The 19,129-nt window shown below is 38.6% G+C and overlaps 2 protein-coding genes across 3 annotated transcripts in view; both read right to left on the bottom strand.

The window, feature by feature from the left end:
• Window positions 1–1,587: 1,587 nt before the first annotated feature.
• On the bottom strand, window positions 1,588–10,582 carry LOC145468454 (uncharacterized). The gene is made up of 6 exons (XM_081452185.1): window positions 10,045–10,582; window positions 8,467–8,733; window positions 7,038–7,226; window positions 5,453–5,677; window positions 3,174–3,644; window positions 1,588–2,697 (listed from the first exon to the last, which is right to left on the bottom strand). The coding sequence occupies exons 1-6, from the start codon at window positions 10,282–10,284 to the stop codon at window positions 2,380–2,382; spliced, it is 1,710 nt and encodes a 569-aa protein (XP_081308311.1). The 5' UTR covers window positions 10,285–10,582; the 3' UTR covers window positions 1,588–2,379.
• Window positions 10,583–11,007: 425 nt separating this feature from the next.
• The window catches only part of LOC145467808 (reticulon-1-A-like), a 9,890-nt gene continuing 1,768 nt past the window's right edge, over window positions 11,008–19,129 (bottom strand). The window contains exons 2-8 of one of the 2 annotated variants that reach the window (XM_081451420.1): window positions 18,131–18,361; window positions 17,133–17,172; window positions 16,788–16,886; window positions 16,083–16,152; window positions 15,563–15,609; window positions 14,454–14,512; window positions 11,008–13,191 (exon numbers count right to left, since the gene is read on the bottom strand). In XM_081451420.1, the coding sequence (XP_081307546.1) occupies window positions 13,092–13,191; window positions 14,454–14,512; window positions 15,563–15,609; window positions 16,083–16,152; window positions 16,788–16,886; window positions 17,133–17,172; window positions 18,131–18,345 (630 nt within the window). In that variant the 5' untranslated portion in view covers window positions 18,346–18,361 and the 3' untranslated portion in view covers window positions 11,008–13,091. The remainder of the gene's footprint in view (window positions 13,192–14,453; window positions 14,513–15,562; window positions 15,610–16,082; window positions 16,153–16,787; window positions 16,887–17,132; window positions 17,173–18,130; window positions 18,362–19,129) is intronic. The other variant, XM_081451421.1, reaches the window with a different exon arrangement.

Here is a 19,129-nt window from a genome sequence, read left to right as displayed (position 1 = left end):
TCAGTCTTCTCCATCCTAAACCATCCTTGTTCCTTTATGGTTTAGTATTATCTCTTTGGTGTTTTTCTATCTTAGCAGACTATTATTTTCAGATTCCTTCAATTTTAATTTAGTTTTGTACGTGGCCAAAATGACAAAAACACTGTAACTGATCTCCTTTAAAAATCGCACGAGGGCGCTGGGATCTTGGTATAGGGGAGTCCTTGTTTACAACATCTGCCTCATTAGCATAAGCAATTCAGTTTCTGATCGAGCTACAAATAAATTAGTTGTGAGCATTGAAAGGACATAGTACGATTAACTCTGCCAATGAATATGAGCCTGATGTATTGCATACTTTTTGTGCAACACGGGTTTAAAAATGTAGATCGCGATCTACATCTCAAGTGACTACATCGTGAGACAAACGATAATACACTTTATTATTAAGTATTGCATTCTGTTAAATGATTTTCAAGTTTATTCTAATTCTACTGTGAAGACTGCAAGATCGACAAACAGACTCCTTGTCTTTTAGAGTCCCAAGTCAATGTGAGTTGAATTTATGATCTACCAAATTCTGAAGTTAGCACCACGTATACCTTCCAAACAACAAAACTCAAGAACGCAATAGGTTGAGAGAAGATACGTCATTGTAATCTTCTGACAAATATTCCGAACTAAAAACAGTAGAGATGAATGGTGACCCTTTCTGAGGAGTAAGTTACAACTTTTCACTGAACTATTTCATTTCAAAACTTCACATCATTGTTCTCCACTATTTTAGTCTCGATTGCTAGTGGACTGAAATTTTCTTAATATTTATTATACTCTAATCACCCTGAAACGATTATAAAATATTTTGTAACTAATCTTAATAAACACAAACACAGCATCAGGGGCGGGCATCTCGTTTATTGATGCAGGATACAGCGAGCGTTACATCATCATAAAGAAAATACAGCAGTGAATAAACAGAAAAATTAAAAAGCAAAGTTGAAAGAGATGCCTTCGAGTGGCTCTTGCATAACTTACAAATTCTTAAATAGCCTACTAACCCCTTAGGGATTCACGCCTAAAATACTTCTACAGTTAACACGAACCATACATAGTGAACATACTCCAGTGTAATTAGCGAAACGTTACAAAATATATTTCTAATAACTAAAAATCTGGTCATGTGGAGGCTTTAAAACTACCACAAAAGTTGACAATTGTTGATTACTAGTGAACTGAAATTGCCTCAATATTTATTCTAATAACAAAATCTGGTCATGTGGAGAGTTTAAAACTGCAACGAAAGTTGACAATTGTTGATTGCTAGCGGACTGAAATTGTCGTAATATCTATTCTAACAACTAAAAATCTGGTCATGTGGAGGGTTTAAAAATGCAACGAAAGTTGACAATTGCTGATCGCTAGTGGACTGAAATTGTCTTCATATTTACTCTAATAACTAGGAATCTGGTCATATATAGGGTTTAAAACTGCAACGAAAGTTGACAAATGTTTCAATTCTCGGTCCTGAATTGTCGACTCTCGGCGACCCTCGTCGAGTCTCGAGCGCTCTCGAAAACACGTGGCGACTCGGTAAACCTGTTTCATTCGTTCAAGATAAAGACAACTCGCGTACTCTCAGCCTGTTTTATAACTACGTACACGAGAGCTAAAGAAAAACTGTTATGGACCGTCACTGGGGCGGATCTAGGGGCAGGTTTGGTCGAACGCCCTAAATTAAAAAAAAAAAACAAAAAAAACTTAGACATAACACGCTAACTTGGCCTCAGAATGCCAGAAATCCAATTTCCTGGGACCTCAATTTCAAACTTTTCCGGGAGTGGATGCTACCGGACCCCCGCCTTCTGCGGGGGGATCTCCAACTCCGTCTCTAAAATCCTGTATCCGCCCCAGCGTCATTCTCGTTTAGTCGCGCCTTCAAAACACCAGTCTGTACCGAACACAATTGTGGATAAAATACACATGAACTAACGTGACATAATTGCCTAAAATTGCAGGACTTTTGTTATCCCTCGCCTTGCGTGACATAAGGTGTCTTCCTTCTAATATTCTAAGGCCCCGTCCACACTAATCCGTCACGAAAACGGAGCTTTTCAAAAACGCTCTTCAAACCGGAGGAATTTGAAAACGCCGGCTTCTGTATAGTGTCGACAGAAACCATTTTGAAAATGGAACTTTTCGAAAACGATGACGTCACGATAATCACGTGATTTCCCTGACCGAGTTTTCCTCAAACACAAATCCATAACCGGTGATTGATGCGTTTTCAAATTCCTCCGACGTAGTGTGGACGGAAACATTTGATGCGTTTTCAGAGAGAAACCTTCGTTTTCAATTCCTCCGACTTAGCGTGGACGAGGGCTAAACTGTCAATCATAGAAATTATCGACTGGTGTCCACTTCGTACAAGAAGCCGGTATCGGGCATAAGAACCCGATTATATGACGTACTCTGCACAAACACGCGCCATTTTTCAAACGAAGCAGGCTTGATTTTACTTGCTCCTCCAGCGCCGATCATGTCACATGCCTCGGGCCCAGTGAACATGTCACCGGAGACTTTGTCCACCAAAACGACTTCTTTCTTGTCCGATACCTTCTCTGGTTTGGTGAACTCATAAAATCCACGCCCTGCTTTGAACGGGAGGTCGTTCTTCTCGACGAAAGTGCGAATATCACAGCGTTCATCGACGTCCAGGATCTGGCAAAGAAAGATAAAGATAATAAGCATCTTAGGCCAAGATCGAACGCCGAACTTATTATGAAACGAACTAAATTGAAATCTGAGTCGATCTAAATGGGTAAAGCTTGACCGCTGGGTCAAACGTCGAACTTAATTCGGACGAACTCAGTTAAGTCAAGCGCCGATCTTATCATAAACTTAATTCGCTCCGTTTTATTCGTCTCATGTGTAGTTCGACGTTTGAACTGGCCCCTAACCAGACTTTATTTTTCTGGAAGGCTATTACAAGTATTGACACAAAAAGAAAGCCTCCAAAAAGCCTGAGAGAGATGCTGCAAACATTATGGCAACAATAAATTATTGACTCGTGGGATATTCAACGATATACCGCTCGAAAGCATCGCATAACTGGTATTTCTCTACGAAGTTTGGTGTTTTCAATAAAATGTTGCGCAGTTATGTCGTTGACGTCACCAGATTATGACGTCACTGACCTGAAATCGTGAGGGATTGACCGGTACCAGTCCCCCGTAGTCGGTTCCGCCCGTGTAGGTACTGGTGCTCCTCCCAGCCAGGGTGTCAAAAAGCGAGTTCATGTTACGATTCAACCCAGAGCCCTTTGACCTCGCTTTGACCTCTGCTTCAAACGCTTCCAAATGTTCCACGCCCTGTTCACGATAACAAATGGCAGTCAGGAAATCCACGATGGAAGCAAACTGGTCCAGCTTCAAATGCCATCCACATGTGAGCTCAGCGAGTTGGCGGTAAAATGTATCTGATCCGCCATAGTTAAGGCATTGTACAGAGTATATACGCACTCCCATCTCGTTGTAGAGTTTCTTTGCTTCTTCGCGCCAGTTTATCTTAAGTTTGTTCAAGTGGTACGAAGGAGGGTGGGGCGAGGCATCACCCAGCATCACCAACGAACGCTGAGAGTCTGGTGTCCAGGAAAGTTCTTCACGGACCTTAAAGGAAACTCGAGAATTTCAACATAAGAAAGAATGGAAACATCATCAGCATACTGGGTTGGAATGGATTATCTGAAATTTTCCTGGCTAACGAGTTAGTCTGAAAAAATAAAGTTTTTGACCGCCATGGGAGTGCCATTGTTCACCTCAACTTCAAACATGGCTTGGTTCAAAGTTTAGGCAAATGGTGAGCAAAAACCCTGAATGGGAATTTCGAATGAACTTTGGCGTGTTCCTTTACCAGAATTTACTTGGGGCGCCTGGAACTGGGCAGAGTATACGCGTATACGGGATAAAAGCAAATGGCACTCACATTTTCCGTTAGGGAATTTTGTACTACCTTTCGCGCCGTTCCCTTTATTTAGGAAATTTTCCTTTTGGGAAAACCAAAAGAGAGTTACCATTTACATCCCAACCGAAATTTCGGTTTTTTTTTTTTCGGTAATAAATGATAAACAACCTTGATTTCACGGAGTACCCATTTAAACACTGTTTCGCGTTTCGCGCCACCTAACAAACAACCATTGAAAAAGGAGAAAAAAGGAAATGACTGTCCTCTTATGAAGACTTTTTCCTTTAACCTTTGTTTGTATTAAAAAAATTCCTGTTTCGCCGTCTTTACTCGATAACCTACAAATTAAAACGTGCTGTGCTGAAAATTGAACTTTTCGGTGCTAAAAACTTTAATCCGTCAATCACTTTTTGAACAAAATGTTGGGTGAAATTTGATGTCGGTGCTTTCTTAACTAGAAAAGGTTGACACGACCAACTGGCAATCATCTTTTTAGGTCTTCAACAGCACTTTTGACTAAGGCTGCGTCCACACTACGCCAGAGGGATTTGAAAACGGAGATTTCACTCCGACAAAACATCAAATGCTTCCGTCCATACTACGCTGGAAAAATTTGAAAACGCAACAATCACCGGTCATTTTGGATTTGTGTTTGAGTAAAATTCGGGGAGGAAATATGTTTATCGTAACCCCATCGTTTTTGAAAAACTCCAATTTCAAAATGTTTTGCCTCCACATTAAAACCCAAAACCGCCGTTTTGGAATTCCTCCGGTTTGAAGAACGTTTTCGGAAAGCTCCGTTTTCGTGACGAATTAGTGTGGACGGTAAGCCTAGCCATAGAAATAAAGCTGCATTGTTAAATTTCTCCGTGTGGACGGCGCCTGAGGCCTTATTCATTTCTTTCCTCAGTTCTTTCTTTCTTTCTTCATCTAATTTTTCTCTCATTAAATGCTGGTATGTCACTTTCCACGAAATAATTTATGCTAAACGCGTCTTCACTGGAATGCACGTGCATCAGTCGCTGCACGCACTTGAAACGTCATTGCAAAGAAGCCGCAAAAGAAAGTTTGGAACAAAACTAAGGTAAGCTAAGTTTTGCTCAATTTTCGCTTGTACAGGTAATATCAAACGTGAAATAATTTTTAAAGCTTCATAAACTGACGAAAGTTAGAACGCACGTTTTTTAGGGAGAAAATAAAAGTTTCATTTAATAGCCAGATTTGAGGCAAACCTGTAGCTGGATCAAATACACCTTATTCCAAAATCATTAAATAGTCGCCATTTTAGTGTTCTTTTGTTTGCTTGCTAATTAGCCCTTGTTGCCTCGTTCAAGGGAAAATATTCTTTTGAATTTCGAGTTTAAGAACGAGGCAACAAGGGTTAATTTGAAGGCAAACGCAAGAATTCACCAAAATGGCGGCCATTTTGGAATAAGGTGTATACGACTTGAGACAATTTGCCTGTCAATAAAATAAACGTCCCAGACAAACTCCAGGCCAAAATACCACGCACCTGTCTCAAGACAAGCTCATAGCACTCATCAGAATCGTACCCGCAGGTTGAGGAGACAGTCTTGATGAAGTTGCATATTTTCTCCTTATCTGTACTGAGGTCCACCCATTTGGTGTCATAAGTTGTCTCTTTGTCCTGGTAGTCACCGTGTGCAAACACAGCAATGCGAATTCCAGGAATCTCTTTGAAAAGCCGAGTTACTGTTTCCTCGATACGTTTCCTGACCTAAAAAATCAACAAATGAAATAATTTTCCGTGAGTTTTTGGGTTTGAAGCAAACTATTTTTAAATTATTCGTGATAACCAATCAGCCAAGCTGAAAGAGGATCCACGAAGCAGGCTACTAAAACTGATTGCCGATCTTCAAGCATTCAATCTCTATTTTTTGGTCCAATTTTGCTAATTTTTTATTCTCCTCTCATATTTTTTTTCTGGTCAGAAAAAAAATATTTATGTAAAGATCTAAAATTAAATATTTCTTTAAATAAGCAAGTATGCAACATTTGTTTCTCTACACCACTTCCCCAGAATTTATGGCAGGTTGTGGTATCTTATAATATACCCTGTGAGCAGGTTCCTCAGTGGGACATGGGGTGAGAAGTGAGCTCAGAGGAAGGTCTGGGGAGGAATATCAGCTTGCTACTAAGACTTTCTCTTCATCTTTTTACCCTATACTCCACTATATAAACAAAAGCCTCCATTAATGGCCCAGGAATATGCTGTGATATTTATCTGTTCTGAGAGGTGAACAGTTTTCTGAGAGCATAGCCCGAGGAAAACTGTGAGCTTTGAGGAACAGTTTGAACAATATCTGAGCACATTTTCGTGCCAAATAGAAGGCAGGCTATTTTGTTTATTATCCTTCAAATATTTTTGAAACCAGCAAAGTTTTGAAAATTAGGGAATATTACCTGGATATTCCACAGTTTTAAGTGGGGCATATTCAGTCATACGAGTCACATTTAGACCACGCAAGTGAAAAACATTTGATGGATTACAAAAGAAGACAATAACAATTCACAGGCCAAGCTGCTACACGTAACCACAAAGAATGATTTAGTGGCCAAAGCCTCTTTCATTTGTTGCCTTATTTACTGTATAAAAGATTTTCTAGATCTTGACTAATAAATCTCCAGATGTCTAGTCTGACATGCATGTGTCTTGCACTAATAGATGTGTACTATAAACTGATAGGGAAACATACTTAGAGAGCAGTCGAGGTCTAATGGCAAGTGCAGATTATGTCTTATGAACTGTCAAGAAATAAAAGTTAGTTACATGTAATTCAGGTCAAAATTTGCTAAATAAATGAACGACTGAAGGTTCCTTCTTGACAAAATAAATTAACAGGGCATAGAGGAAAAAGTTCAATTTTCTGCCAGAAAAGATTGTTTTTTTAATCTTTTTTTTTTTAAATTTTTAGTCTTGTGACAACATGAATGTTATAGAAAAATCAATATAAATGAAATCATGTACAGTTAAATTTTAGCACACTAACCAGGTTGGCAACCAGTGTTGCGTCGTGAAGGGGGTCTTTCATAAATTAAGTGGGATTGTTTTGTGAGGACTTTATGGTATTTTGTACCTGAGTAAGACAGGGGTACATAGACCCTGTGGTATCAAATGAGAAGACTATTTCCTTGATATCAGCTCCTCCCGTGGCAGCTGCTGCCCCTGCCCCTGCCCCTGCCCCTGCTGTCGTTGCTGGTTTTGCTTTCTTAGCAGGTGACGGAGCTTTTTCTTCTTTCTTTTCCTCAGTAACTGCAGAAGGCTTCTGAAATATAACATAAACTTATGTCAGTAGCAGATGAGATCTTTATTAGAGGGAGTTGCATAGTGGCGAAAATAGTTAGTGAGTGGAGTCTGAATCACAGGATTGAATGAGTCAAATGCTGGCTGGGGCCACTGTGTAAAACATTATGATGTTACAATCAGTAGATATAAAAAAAATTACTATCAGGTATCATAGACTCTATAAGATTCATGTAAATGTTCATAACCTTTAGATTATGTGATTGATGAGGAAAAATGCCACCCATTTCAATAAAAATGACTGGAAACTGGAACCAAAATCAAGCCAGTATTTCTTTTCACACTTGGAAACCATTTTTTTGCAAATATCGGAGTTATAAACAGTGCAGAAAATGCACTTCTCGGTACATTAATAATTCATCAAGTCAAAACAAAGAAAATCACAACTGTGAAGGGGGTTTGAATACCCAGTCTTAATTAGAATGGATTTTGACAATTTTACCTCTCCGTTTACTCCTTAGTTTTTATTTCCATTGAGAAGATATATCAAATACTCGAGAGCATGTTTCATCGGCTATCCAAACACCCCAAATTTTGTCAAAAATACTCCAGTGCATGTCCTCTTTTCAAATCTCTTCTCGGTGATTAGATATCCCAATGAAACACTGCCTCTCATGTTTGATATATTACATAAAACTCTGAAATGTTTTGATGCTACAGGATGTATTTCAAGCTCAATAATTATTTTACATCTTACTACAATGATAACAAGCCTGCGTACACTACTACCATAACAATAAATGTGGCAGTAGTTGCAGGTCCTGCTGTAACTAAGACTGTCCCCTTCAATGGCATTAGATTACAGTTAGTATTATTCAATGCATCATGAATTAAGACTTGACATGAACCTCTTACACTCATTTAGTAGAATAAGTTCATCAAGTTCAAACAAAGGATAAATCATGAGTGTGATGATGCTCAGATATCTGATCTTAATTTGCATATATATAGATTTTTGTAATGTTATATTTCTCTATTTTCGTCTCAGTTTTAGTTTCGATTGAGAAGATATATCAAACACTCAAGATAGTGTTGACCACAAATTTATAGCAAATACCTTGAAGTTCATCAAAAATACTCTGCTATGTATTGTATTTTCAACTCTCTTCTTGGTGTTTGGACATGTGGACAAAGATGGTCTTTTGTGTTTGATTATGATATCTTATGGTTTGAGACTTGACATGAACAATAAACTTAATAACCTCTTCATCTGCCTTTTTTCTCTTTCCTCTGCCAGTTCCTCGGCTTGTGCTGGGTTCAGGTTTAGTGTCATCTGATGCAACTGAAGCTGTCACTGCCGCCCCTGATGAGACAGTGCCGCCTTCTCCTGTATCATACAGGAACTCTGTATCTGGCAACAAGACACGGTTGTACGACGTTGACTGAACAAATACATCAAAATCCTTCAGTTTCTCCTTATCCAGGTGAAATTTTGTTGTTTCCTTTGCAATTCCAAGCAATTCACGAACCTGAAAAGAACAAAATTTGAGGCTTTAAATATTGCTAGTTACATTGTACTTATTTATTATAATGTTATTTTTATAAATAATTCTACAAAAATCTTGTTAATTAACATTGTCACACATGTTTGCCAGAAATATTTAAATTTGAATTATAACATAAACTGTACTTCGTCAATGTTAATTTATTTATATCCAACACAAACAACATATAAATATAATCAAATACAAATAGAGAATAAACAGCTCATCCAAGACAGCAAAAGGCACAGCAAAGCAATCAGAAATCAGCATATGGAAAATTTGAAAGTATAACCAGTTAAAAACTGCAGGGGAACAAGCTTATTACATAATATTGTTACAGTTGCATACAGTTTTAGCGCTGTCTCAGAATAGCATTTCTGGTCTTTTGTGAGTATAATTTATCATCTATGTGGGTTTGTGTCACTATAAATTTACAGATTTAGGAAGAGGTACCAACACATCGTGTTAGCGCCCTTATAAAGAAACATTTTGCAGAACATTGAATACCGAATGCGCTGTTTGCTTGCGGTTAATTTCACTCATGTTTGCTTGCAGTTAGCTTTTATTTGTTAGAAAGGGCCAAATACAATATAATGCTCTCCTTTCCAACAAATAAAAGCTTTCTGTAAGCAAACACAAGTGAAACTAACCAAAAGCAAACAGTGCATTTGGTGTTTGGCATTCTGAATTTGGTGATGGGTTCAAATTACCCCTTCCACAAGAAAAACTCAATAAACATTCTGTCAATCACTGCCCTGATTGCACCTGTTCAACATACAACCATGTTTAGAGATTCACATACAGTACCTGCTGTAAAAGCAGGAATCTTCAAGACTCTTTATCTGGCTTAAGCTATAGTTTGCACTACATATTTAAGCTGAATGTCTAATTTACAATTTAAGATTTTCAGTTTGTATGTTTGTGCTAACATGCACCAGCACATCAAATCTCTTGTTGGTAGACTTAAGCTTAAGTATTTAACACCTGTTTTCTGCTACAATGTACCAACAAGTTTTCTCCTAGTGGTTAAAAATAATCCGTTTGATTGAGAATAAAATCGATTTCTTGCTATCGATGTTACAATAGTCCAAATGGAGGGTTTGATTTCCACAAGCATTTATTCAGAAAAAAATCCCTGTGTATAAGCTCTGATGAGCTTAAATTTAAGCTTGATGTGTGTTTGGCTAACCAAGCAAGTTGCGTTTCTGTTCAATGAGAGTTCAGTGTACGTTAATCGCGATCTAAATATTTCCATTATGAAACTCAGCACCATTTCTTATCATTTAGCTACTGTACCTCGTCTCCGGATGCCATGGTTCCATCGGATTTTCTCCTGACCACAACTTCTTTGTGAAACTGTATCGTTTCTGGTTTGGATAGTTGATAAAATCCTCTTCCAGTTGCAAACTTCAACTTGTGTTTTTCCACAAAATTTTTGATCGAGATGCGCTCAGTCACCTTCAGAGTTTTAAAACGTGAACTGCTTACAACCTCTGTAGCAGCTGGTGCTTTGGGTTTAGCTTTTCTAGGAGGCATTTTCAGGCGGAAAAATCGGAGTGATCGGACTTCAGGTTTCCTTTGGGGACAAGCTGGGTTTCTGCAAACAATCGTTCCAAGGCGTCACTCCATTTAAACACGAAAATCAACAATACCAACTAGGGAGAGGTAATGCATACGATTCTTACATCTATTATTTCAAGTCTGTAGAGTATCTTACGAAAAGAAATGGTGTTCGCCGTCGCAAAATACCCAGTACTTCTCCAAACAAGGAAAGTTTGAAATAATTTCTAAACTGCGATCATTTTTTTCTTAGAAAGCAAATAATTACCCACCCTCCCCACCCACAGATAATGTTTCTTGTTATAAAAGTGGGTGTGTTCCCATCTACAAGCAACTTACCAATCCGCATCAATTTATTTTTAGCCTTTAGGTACCATGCCACCGCGCCGTCGGCGGAAGGTTTTTGGCACCTGTGGCCATTCCAGCAATAATACTACGATTTGATTCTAGTATTGGTTTAGAGTCGATTTCCATGTAGCCGTTTTGGGAGCTCGCCGGACTCTAAAAATGGCTGGAACTTTAGCCTGCGGAAAATACCAGGGGCTGATTTGGACGATACAATTTGGTCGCAAGACAATTTTGTTGTTCGCGCAGCTGTTTGCTTTCGAAAATCTGTGGAATAAGTAACCACAATTAAGGTTTACGTAAATAAAATTTTTCCTTATTCCTGCACCCTTTCGGGATTGTAAGAAAAAATGCAACAAACACGTTTATCGAGCATACGTGATCCAATGTTTTAGTATCTTAGTTTAAGTTAACAAATAATTTGATTAGCCAATGACGTAAAGTAAAGTTATTACACGAACAGATATAATTCTCTTTAGTTAGATTTTAAGTTTTCTTTGACTCGACTCGTTAGCTGTTTAAGCTAGGAGCCTAGCAAGCCCCAACTGCTCGAGGCAAAATAAAGTATATGTAAGTACCTGTCAGTGTCAGAGTTGTTCTGAGAATTTTACAGGACTGGTTGGTTTAATATATAGCGAACATTGTAGAGCAAAGAGCCCATTTAAAGATAAATTACATTGTTACACAAAATCCTATAAAGCACACACGACTATCTTTTCATTTTAATACTGCAGATTAATTCCTAATTTGTGTCCAAATTTACAAGTAATTTGGACAGTTCTGTACGCGATAAAATTAACAGGAAATACGGTTTCATCTAGTTATTTAATTATAAAAATTCTCTGACTGCCAATATGTGCTTGGCCCGTGACCTCGTCCAATCTTGTCATTCCTCGGAATTTTTTTCAGCCACCTTTTTTTTAAGTCGAATAGCATGAAGTCCTATTACATATACAATAACGCACAACAAATTTGTCTGGCTTTTGCTTCAAGCGTTGCTATATTTTAATAAGATAACTTTCTTTTTACATCATCATTGCACTTAAACAATCTTTCATAAATAAACTGATAACAAAATGTCCAAAGAGTTGTTAAAAGGTACGTTCTGGTGTAGCTGTACCAGATATTAACAGTGCCAAGAGAGGATTAAGAGTGAAATAATTAATCCCCCACTGGCAGGCCTTATGCCTAAGGAAATCCCTATCAAGTTATTTTTAGACACAGTACTCATTCCTTCCGCAGATAACGTTTCTGAGAGCGTTACTAAGATGTTTTTGCGAAGGATTTCAGAAAATACGCACAAAGTCACTTGGGCTGTCCACCTGAGTAAAATTCACGTCACATTATTATTTATTTCCACACTCTCCTGGGATTCTGTAACCAAGAGTGATCTTACAATAACTTGCGAGTGATTAATTTGAGAATAAGAACTATGGGGGATTAACTATCGTACTCTTAATTCTCTCTGGAAAGTACCTGTAACGTGGCATTGGCGACTTCAACGAGAACGTTACTAAGAGAATTAGTTTGGTTTGGTTTGGACGTTTGTTTAATTGACTGCAAACACTTGGTCTTCTGATTATACACAGTAAATTAAAATTACAATTTTTATCCTTATTTTATATCTATGGATATGTTAGGATTCATTATTATAATTTATTGATTTTTGATCTAAGGCTACGAATTTAAGAATTTTTTTAATTAACGTACTAAATGGATTCAAATAACTTGTGCAACTAACTTCTAAGGCTTCTTGGGTTTTCTTGAATAAGTGGGCTCTTTTGAATCGATCATTTCAACTTCAAGTTTGAGCAAAAAAAATCTTAAGAGTCGGAGCAACCATTTCCAGCAGATAAAAACCCTCACTTTCATCATATTCTTATTCCCAGAGATATTCGATTATCCCAGCTACTGGAACCTAAGCTCCAAAAGGCCCTCGCACAGGAAGTATTAGATCTTTGAGTACATGGCCAGTTCTTTTCGGCTGGAAATATCAATCAGCAGTGGGAACGAGAACGAAATAGGGACATAAGTTATGTTTCAATTCTTATCCCCAAAACAAGACTGACAATAAAAAAGGTATTTTCTAACTAAGAATTGGTCAAATTTTAACTGTCAAATGAGAAGTGATGTGTTTTTAACTGATAGCTAACATCTGAGATCTGAAAACTTTAACGATAGCTGAGGAATGCCTAAAATTTTAACTGGTGACTGCAATTCCAGCACGTCAACTGCGCAGACCCCTTGTGTAGGGAGTTGGAGACGAAGGAGCACGATGTTACTCTGTAATTAACAAAATGTGTCTTGGTTTTGGTGTACCAGACTGTAGCAATAAAAAAAATTAAATATTATAATTGAAAACAATGGGCTCAAATTATAAGAATTATCCTATGATTTGTGTATTTTTAGCAATTTGATTTTGTAGTTAACGGTTTCACTTAAGATGCCTTCTTATCGTTGTCAATATCCTCGTGGACTTCCTTGTCGTTAGAAGTCGAAGCTTCTTTTCCCTTTGTCAGCGGTACTTTTGCAGTAATCCTACACGAAAAAATGATACAACTTTTAAGATTAATAAATGCATGCCTCTGCTTTTACGCGCCAATCCCATCCCAGAAGCTTCCATTGTTTAACTGTTCGTTTCAGTCTTTTAAAAACGAAGAGCTCTGGTATCTGTAACAATCATCCTTTTATTTACCACGGAGACGCGTTGGCCGAATGGTCAATGCATTTGACTTCTAATCAAGCGGTGTGGCTGCAAGTGCTGGCTGAGATCGTCTTTTTGTCTTCTTGTGCAAGATCGATACTTTTTTTTGAAAACGAAAATAAAAATGAAAGGAAAAGAAACAAGGCGCATATATACCATGCATATTTTCTGTAATTCGGAATTCGGAATTTACATTGCTGACAGAAGTAAACTGGTATGATCTTGCTGTGCTAGAATTGAAAGTAGCGCAAGTAATCTAATCATGTTGTATTGTAAGCAGTGTAAGTATTAGTATTGTTAGTAGCGTGAGTATGCGTATTGTATAGAGTAAGTGTTAGTATCGTAAGTGGCGTACGTAATAAGTCTTTTGTAAGTAGTGTAAGTAACTACATTAATATTGTATAGTAAGCAGTGTAAGTAGCAATTAATTAAAATAAAAAAATAAAAAAATTATGATAAAAAATATCGATACTTTGCCTTTACAGTGCCTTCTTCACCCCAACACAGGATTATAACTAGTTACGGGCGTAATTGACAAGGAAATGATAGTTTTATATTAATTTCCGTTATTTCTTGACTCTTTCTTTTTCTTTTTAAGAAAACAATAAAATCCAAGATTGCGGATCCAACCAACAAATATGGTATCATTTTGTAGAGCAAGCTCAGGGCTATCTAATCAATGCAAAGTAATTTCGCTGTGCCTTAACAGGGGCGTTCCTTCCACATTCCCCCCACCCCCCCCCCCCCATGTACCACGGTGAAGGTATGAGTTAGCTTATACGTACGAGGGTTAATCCGCGCTACACTATTGTTGGGACGCAAAAAGTTTACTTTATTGCTCAACTAAACGCAGTATCTATACTGTATATTCAGCATAAAAATCAAATGCTTTGGTTCTTGTGGTGAATATGGAGTATTCGTTTCTTTAGGACCCTTTGGGACCTCGCAAGACCTTCGCTGTCGTTATTGAAAGAATGACTGTGGACTAATCTCCGTTTCAGCCACAACTTTGCAGTTTAGTCTTTGTGTCTTGCGTTCAGGTAGGTAGAAAAAGTTGTCCTTGTTAACTTTCTCTTCACTGTTTAGAATCACTTACTTGCCAGTGGCGTCCTCTACAGCACTCTTTATTTTTCCCATACACGAATCAATCTCCGTCTAGAAATTAAAGCAGAAACATGTACTTTAGTTCATATACGTGATTATTATAGTACCATAATCGTAGCTAGAACAAAATTCTCGATCGTGATTGGTTCTCCACGCGCCTATTGGCCAATGAATCGATGCGCGGTCACGTGGGTGTCCAACTTCAGGAATCAAATTTTAACTTTTTGTAATAAGCCATTTCCGTACCAGAGGTTTTTTTCTCACGCGCGCTGGACGGAAATATTTCGCTTCGCTTCGGCAGCCGAAGGCCTCTGGCATGAGAGGCGAAACCACGAGAGGTGAAGCCGCGCGGGTCACAATAGAGACATGACCGGCAACGGAAACCGCGCAAGAAAAAACTCTGGCGCCCAGGGTATTTTCGAGTTGCTCTTACCTTATCCAATTACAGGTATCAATAAGCCATGTCCCAGTTGCTTTTTACCTGTTTCAAAACGAGTCTTGGTGTACAACCTTTCATATTGAAATGTGGTTTTCTTGCACGTTCATTGCTTTGCAAATCAAGCACATTTCCGTATGAAAGGTTGTGCGCCAGGACTCAGTTTGAAACAGAGGTAAAAAGAAACTTGGAAATGGCTTATTTGATACCTGTATGTACAGTAATTGGATACCTACGGCATTCGCACGTCAATTAGGTGAACTTTAATGGCTTCCGGCCTTCTTAAAGTTGTCTACAGTTTTTAAACTTATGGAAAACTCTACTGATACCCTCTTGACCTAGCATTGAATAGGTGGAGGCCGCCGAGGGATAAACGTTTTCCCTTCTTTTAATTAAGTAAATATATCCTTATAAGAGTACAAAAGTGACCTCTAGTCTCAACAAGGTTTTGTCAATATTAACTTTAGTTATACATTCTCTATGTTTAAATAAAACCTAAACACTATGGCTTGATTCCACGCAGAAAAAAAAAAATATATTGTTGAAAAAGAAACGAGTCAACTTAGTTACATTTATGCCTGGCATATCGCATTTTTGTTGCATTAAAGGAGAAATTAATTAGATTTTCTTCATTGTCACAGCAGCAAAAAAGTTTGAATACTTACCCTGTACATGTCGTAAATCTTTGGAATGGTGAAAGCTCCAATGAATGCTGCAAGCCAAGGAAAGACTCGTTAAGAAAAAGTCGGCACACACTAGGGGACATGTTGCGGGAACGTGAAGCTGGGACAAGCCCCTTCGTGTATACGCACAGGACGTATGTTGCAGGGACAGTACGCAAGCGGATATTGGTTCATTCTTATGTTGTAGCGGTGACAGTTTGCAAGAGCAGTGTACATGATGCGACATTAAAAAATGGAGGTCATTTTGTCCCTGCTTCATTACGCACGAATTCAAAACTGCTGAATTTCATGCAATATGTTGCGGAGACAAAAGTCTCTCTTACATGTCTCCCTGTGCCACCCTTTAGTCCCTCCATGCTACGGAAACTGAAATTGAGCTGCAGAGGTATAGTACATCCAGGCCCGATGTAGACTTGTTGTTTCTGTCCCAGGTGAGTGCTGGATTGTACTAGCCTTTTATCCGCAAGACAAAATTATGTTTCAGAACTCTCTAATTACTTACCCATGAAAATCAGCGTTATGCCGCTGAACCACTGAGCCACGTAAGAGAGAACGTACAAGCCTACCAACAACTGTGAAATTAGAAAATCATTACGTTACTTGATTGGATGGGAAAGTATCTAATTTTCTGATAAGTTAGAAACGTTTTCATTTTTTTTACGGAGTTAAAATCCTCTGAAAATAATTTCATCCAAAACTCCTCTATTTTGTATCGAGAATTATGTTTATTGTAGAGAGGGACCTGGGGAGGCAGCATTTACGCAACGCGCGAAATTTCTGACACGAACTCACTTTCGCGTCAGCTCGTGCGCGCGTGTACGCTGTGTGAGTGCGAGTGCAGTCACTATGCATGCGTGAGTGAGAGCGCTTGACTAAGTGGCATGAGCGAACACGGCAGTAAAGTAGAGAAATTAATAACTTAGTAGGGTAAAGTAGTGGGAGTCTTAGTTAATTAGCCAGAGCTTCTGTGAGTCCCAGTTTTTTTATGACCTGCAGGTTGTCTAGCGTTTGAGAAACCCTGGCGATTTATTCATAACACAGGACGGTTATGAAAGCATGTGAATGTGGTTACCTTTTTTGATTAAAGGTACGTGAAAGGGGTACGTTTTCTGACAAACTGGTATACAAAAGGTTTGGGTTGGATCTCGGGGCGAGCCTCCCCGGTATAAAACTTTGTAGATTAGCTCCCTCCCTCAGGGCATCCTACCTTCAGAGAGTCAGATAAGTCATCGACCAAGAAAAGTCCTCTCAGCTTTGTAGTCATGGAAACAGCAAACTCAGCAACTTTTTCACCGAGTTGGTCAGCCTGTTTTGGGATTTTGAAAAGAAAACCATCACCACAAAATTCAACCACTGGTGCCTTACCCCTCCCCCCTCCCTCCCCCAGTCGAGTGTTCCATTTCTTGCTACACTGGTTAACATTGTTTAATCTGCAAAATTTCTACTTACGATCAGTGTTTTTTATTTGCATGTTACTTTCTCACTTGAATTTGAAAAACAAGTATTCCAAATAAAACACACATTTACGGAATTATAAACCACTGATACTTACCTTATCCTTAGATACTTCAATGTCCTTCGATAAATATGATCTGCAATTCAAACAAAACGTAGTTGCGATAATTATCATATGACTCAATTTTTTTCGGAAGTTGTGTTGCTTCAGTTTTGGAGAATGACACGCGCGCACTTCAAGAAAGAATATTTAAATATTCGATTTATCTGAGTGAGTTTGCATAGAAAAATCATCTGACCTATAACGACTGAAACTATTATCTTTGTAGTTGGGAGTTCATTACTTATTGGTGATAAAGTGAATGCAGTCAATCTCGGAAGAGGTTAGGTTTTTTCCTTCATTATACACTGAGGTTTGCTGTAAATTCTAGTTTACCTAGCTCCTAGGCCTCGATATTTCGCTACGGTCAATCGTTTTCAGGTCACGTGGCCCGAGGCGAAAGTTTGTGTTACTCCCCGTCTCGGACGATAGGTCATCGAAATTGATTGACCGTGAAGGCCTGAGAGAAAGCCGTACAGGAACTAGGCAATACTCTAGTCATGGCCAGCTCTAAAAAGTGTAAATGTTTCTGTAATATGAGGAAATGTTTTAGCATCTAGTTTATGAGACTCTCCCCCCGTGTCTTCGGCTTTGTAATGTGCTGATTTAGTTGTAACATCTGACAAGAAAATCACAGACCACTTTTACTTATCATTAGTGGCCACTGACCTTTTCGAGAGGAAAGAAAAAAAATGTCTGGCCACAGTTTCGCAAGTTGGGAGAACAAATCTTCCTACGTTGAAGCGCTCCTATTAAGTTTACGAGTTCTATCATGCAATTAAAAAATGGCTCCAACTCTAGTAAGTGTTCCGAAAATTGAGGAGACATTAGTGTGACATTATCAAATGACGGCAAAGTCCGCTCCCAAAACCGCGGGGGTACAAGTTTCTTACCCAGCAAAAAGAGCTAAATCATGTGTAGCAAATATATGAATAAGCTTGTTAAAAGGAATATATTCTTCCATATTTAAAACGCAAGGAACCGGCAAGGCATACTTGAGCGGGTGTTCAAATTCGCTTCTCAGAAACGCTGATCTTGCAGTTAACAAAAGTCGTAGGGCCAACATCGGAGCGAGGCAGACCAGCGCTATGTTGGTGAAAACGCTGACCACACTGAACTGTGTCAGGCAGACAAGGAGAACAAAGCCGCTGACAAACACAATGGCGGACACTTTGACGTCATGCCACAACAGAATGTCCTTTATATCCATACCAGTGTCTAGCTAACTGAAAAAAATAACAATATTGATTTAATACAGCTATGGCCTCGAAAGACTAGAGAGTTAATTTAAGACAACTTTTAAAAATTCAGTTGAACTTCTCGTAAGCGACCACCCAAAATGTCAAGCCTAGCTGGTCGTTTGCGGGAGGTGGTTGCTTACGAGAGCTTACCATATTGGGCAAAAATTTTGCCTCATTAGCATATGGTAACTGGAGAGATCTACCCCGTGTTTTAAATGTTTTATTCATATAAAAAGTCAATTTCGAGAAAAAATCCTGTACTTCCTATTGAGAAATTTCTGTATCTTGTACTATCCAGGAATGCAATAATGTTATAACACCATATTATCCAATTTCGCTCTATTATCTGTCAAGTGGCCGCTTACGAGAGGTTAAAAACTAAAGGAAATTGAAAAACTTTTAGATCTAAAAGTGGCCGCGTTCGCTTACGAGAGGTGGTCGCAACCGAGGTTCGACTGTAGCTGATACAATTTACATATGGCATCGACCTACTGGAGGTTCCCTGTGCGAAACGTCTTTAAATTTAACACTTGAATTATCGATCACAGTTTGCACTTTTGTCGAGTTAAATAAAAAATGACCCTAAGATGGATTGGACCCAGGTCGTTGAAATACCAAGCGAGAACCTCAGGGCCATCGATGGCTTAAAGCTAAGCCCAATAATATGTAAGCTAACCGCAAGCTTTCGAAGGTAAATTAGGCTAACAATAGTGCTATTTAGGCTGCCCATAGAGCTTTTACGCTAACCGGAGT

Source organism: Orbicella franksi, chromosome 14 (genome assembly GCF_964199315.1).
Source record: "Orbicella franksi chromosome 14, jaOrbFran1.1, whole genome shotgun sequence".
NCBI lineage: Eukaryota > Metazoa > Cnidaria > Anthozoa > Scleractinia > Merulinidae > Orbicella > Orbicella franksi.
Note: the sequence above shows the minus strand (reverse complement) of the source record. Positions and strands in the feature narration are given on the sequence as shown.

Bases quoted from the DNA above. Each gene is read 5' to 3' on its own strand.
- LOC145468454 (XM_081452185.1), bottom strand. From the start codon at position 10,284: ATGCCTCCTAGAAAAGCTAAACCCAAAGCACCAGCTGCTACAGAGGTT. The intron at 7,227-8,466 runs GTTATTAAGTTT...GTTATATTTCAG, and splicing joins GAAAAAAGGCAGATGAAGAG to AAGCCTTCTGCAGTTACTGA. The intron at 5,678-7,037 runs GTACAAAATACC...TTGATTTTTTAG, and splicing joins TGTACCCCTGTCTTACTCAG to GTCAGGAAACGTATCGAGGA.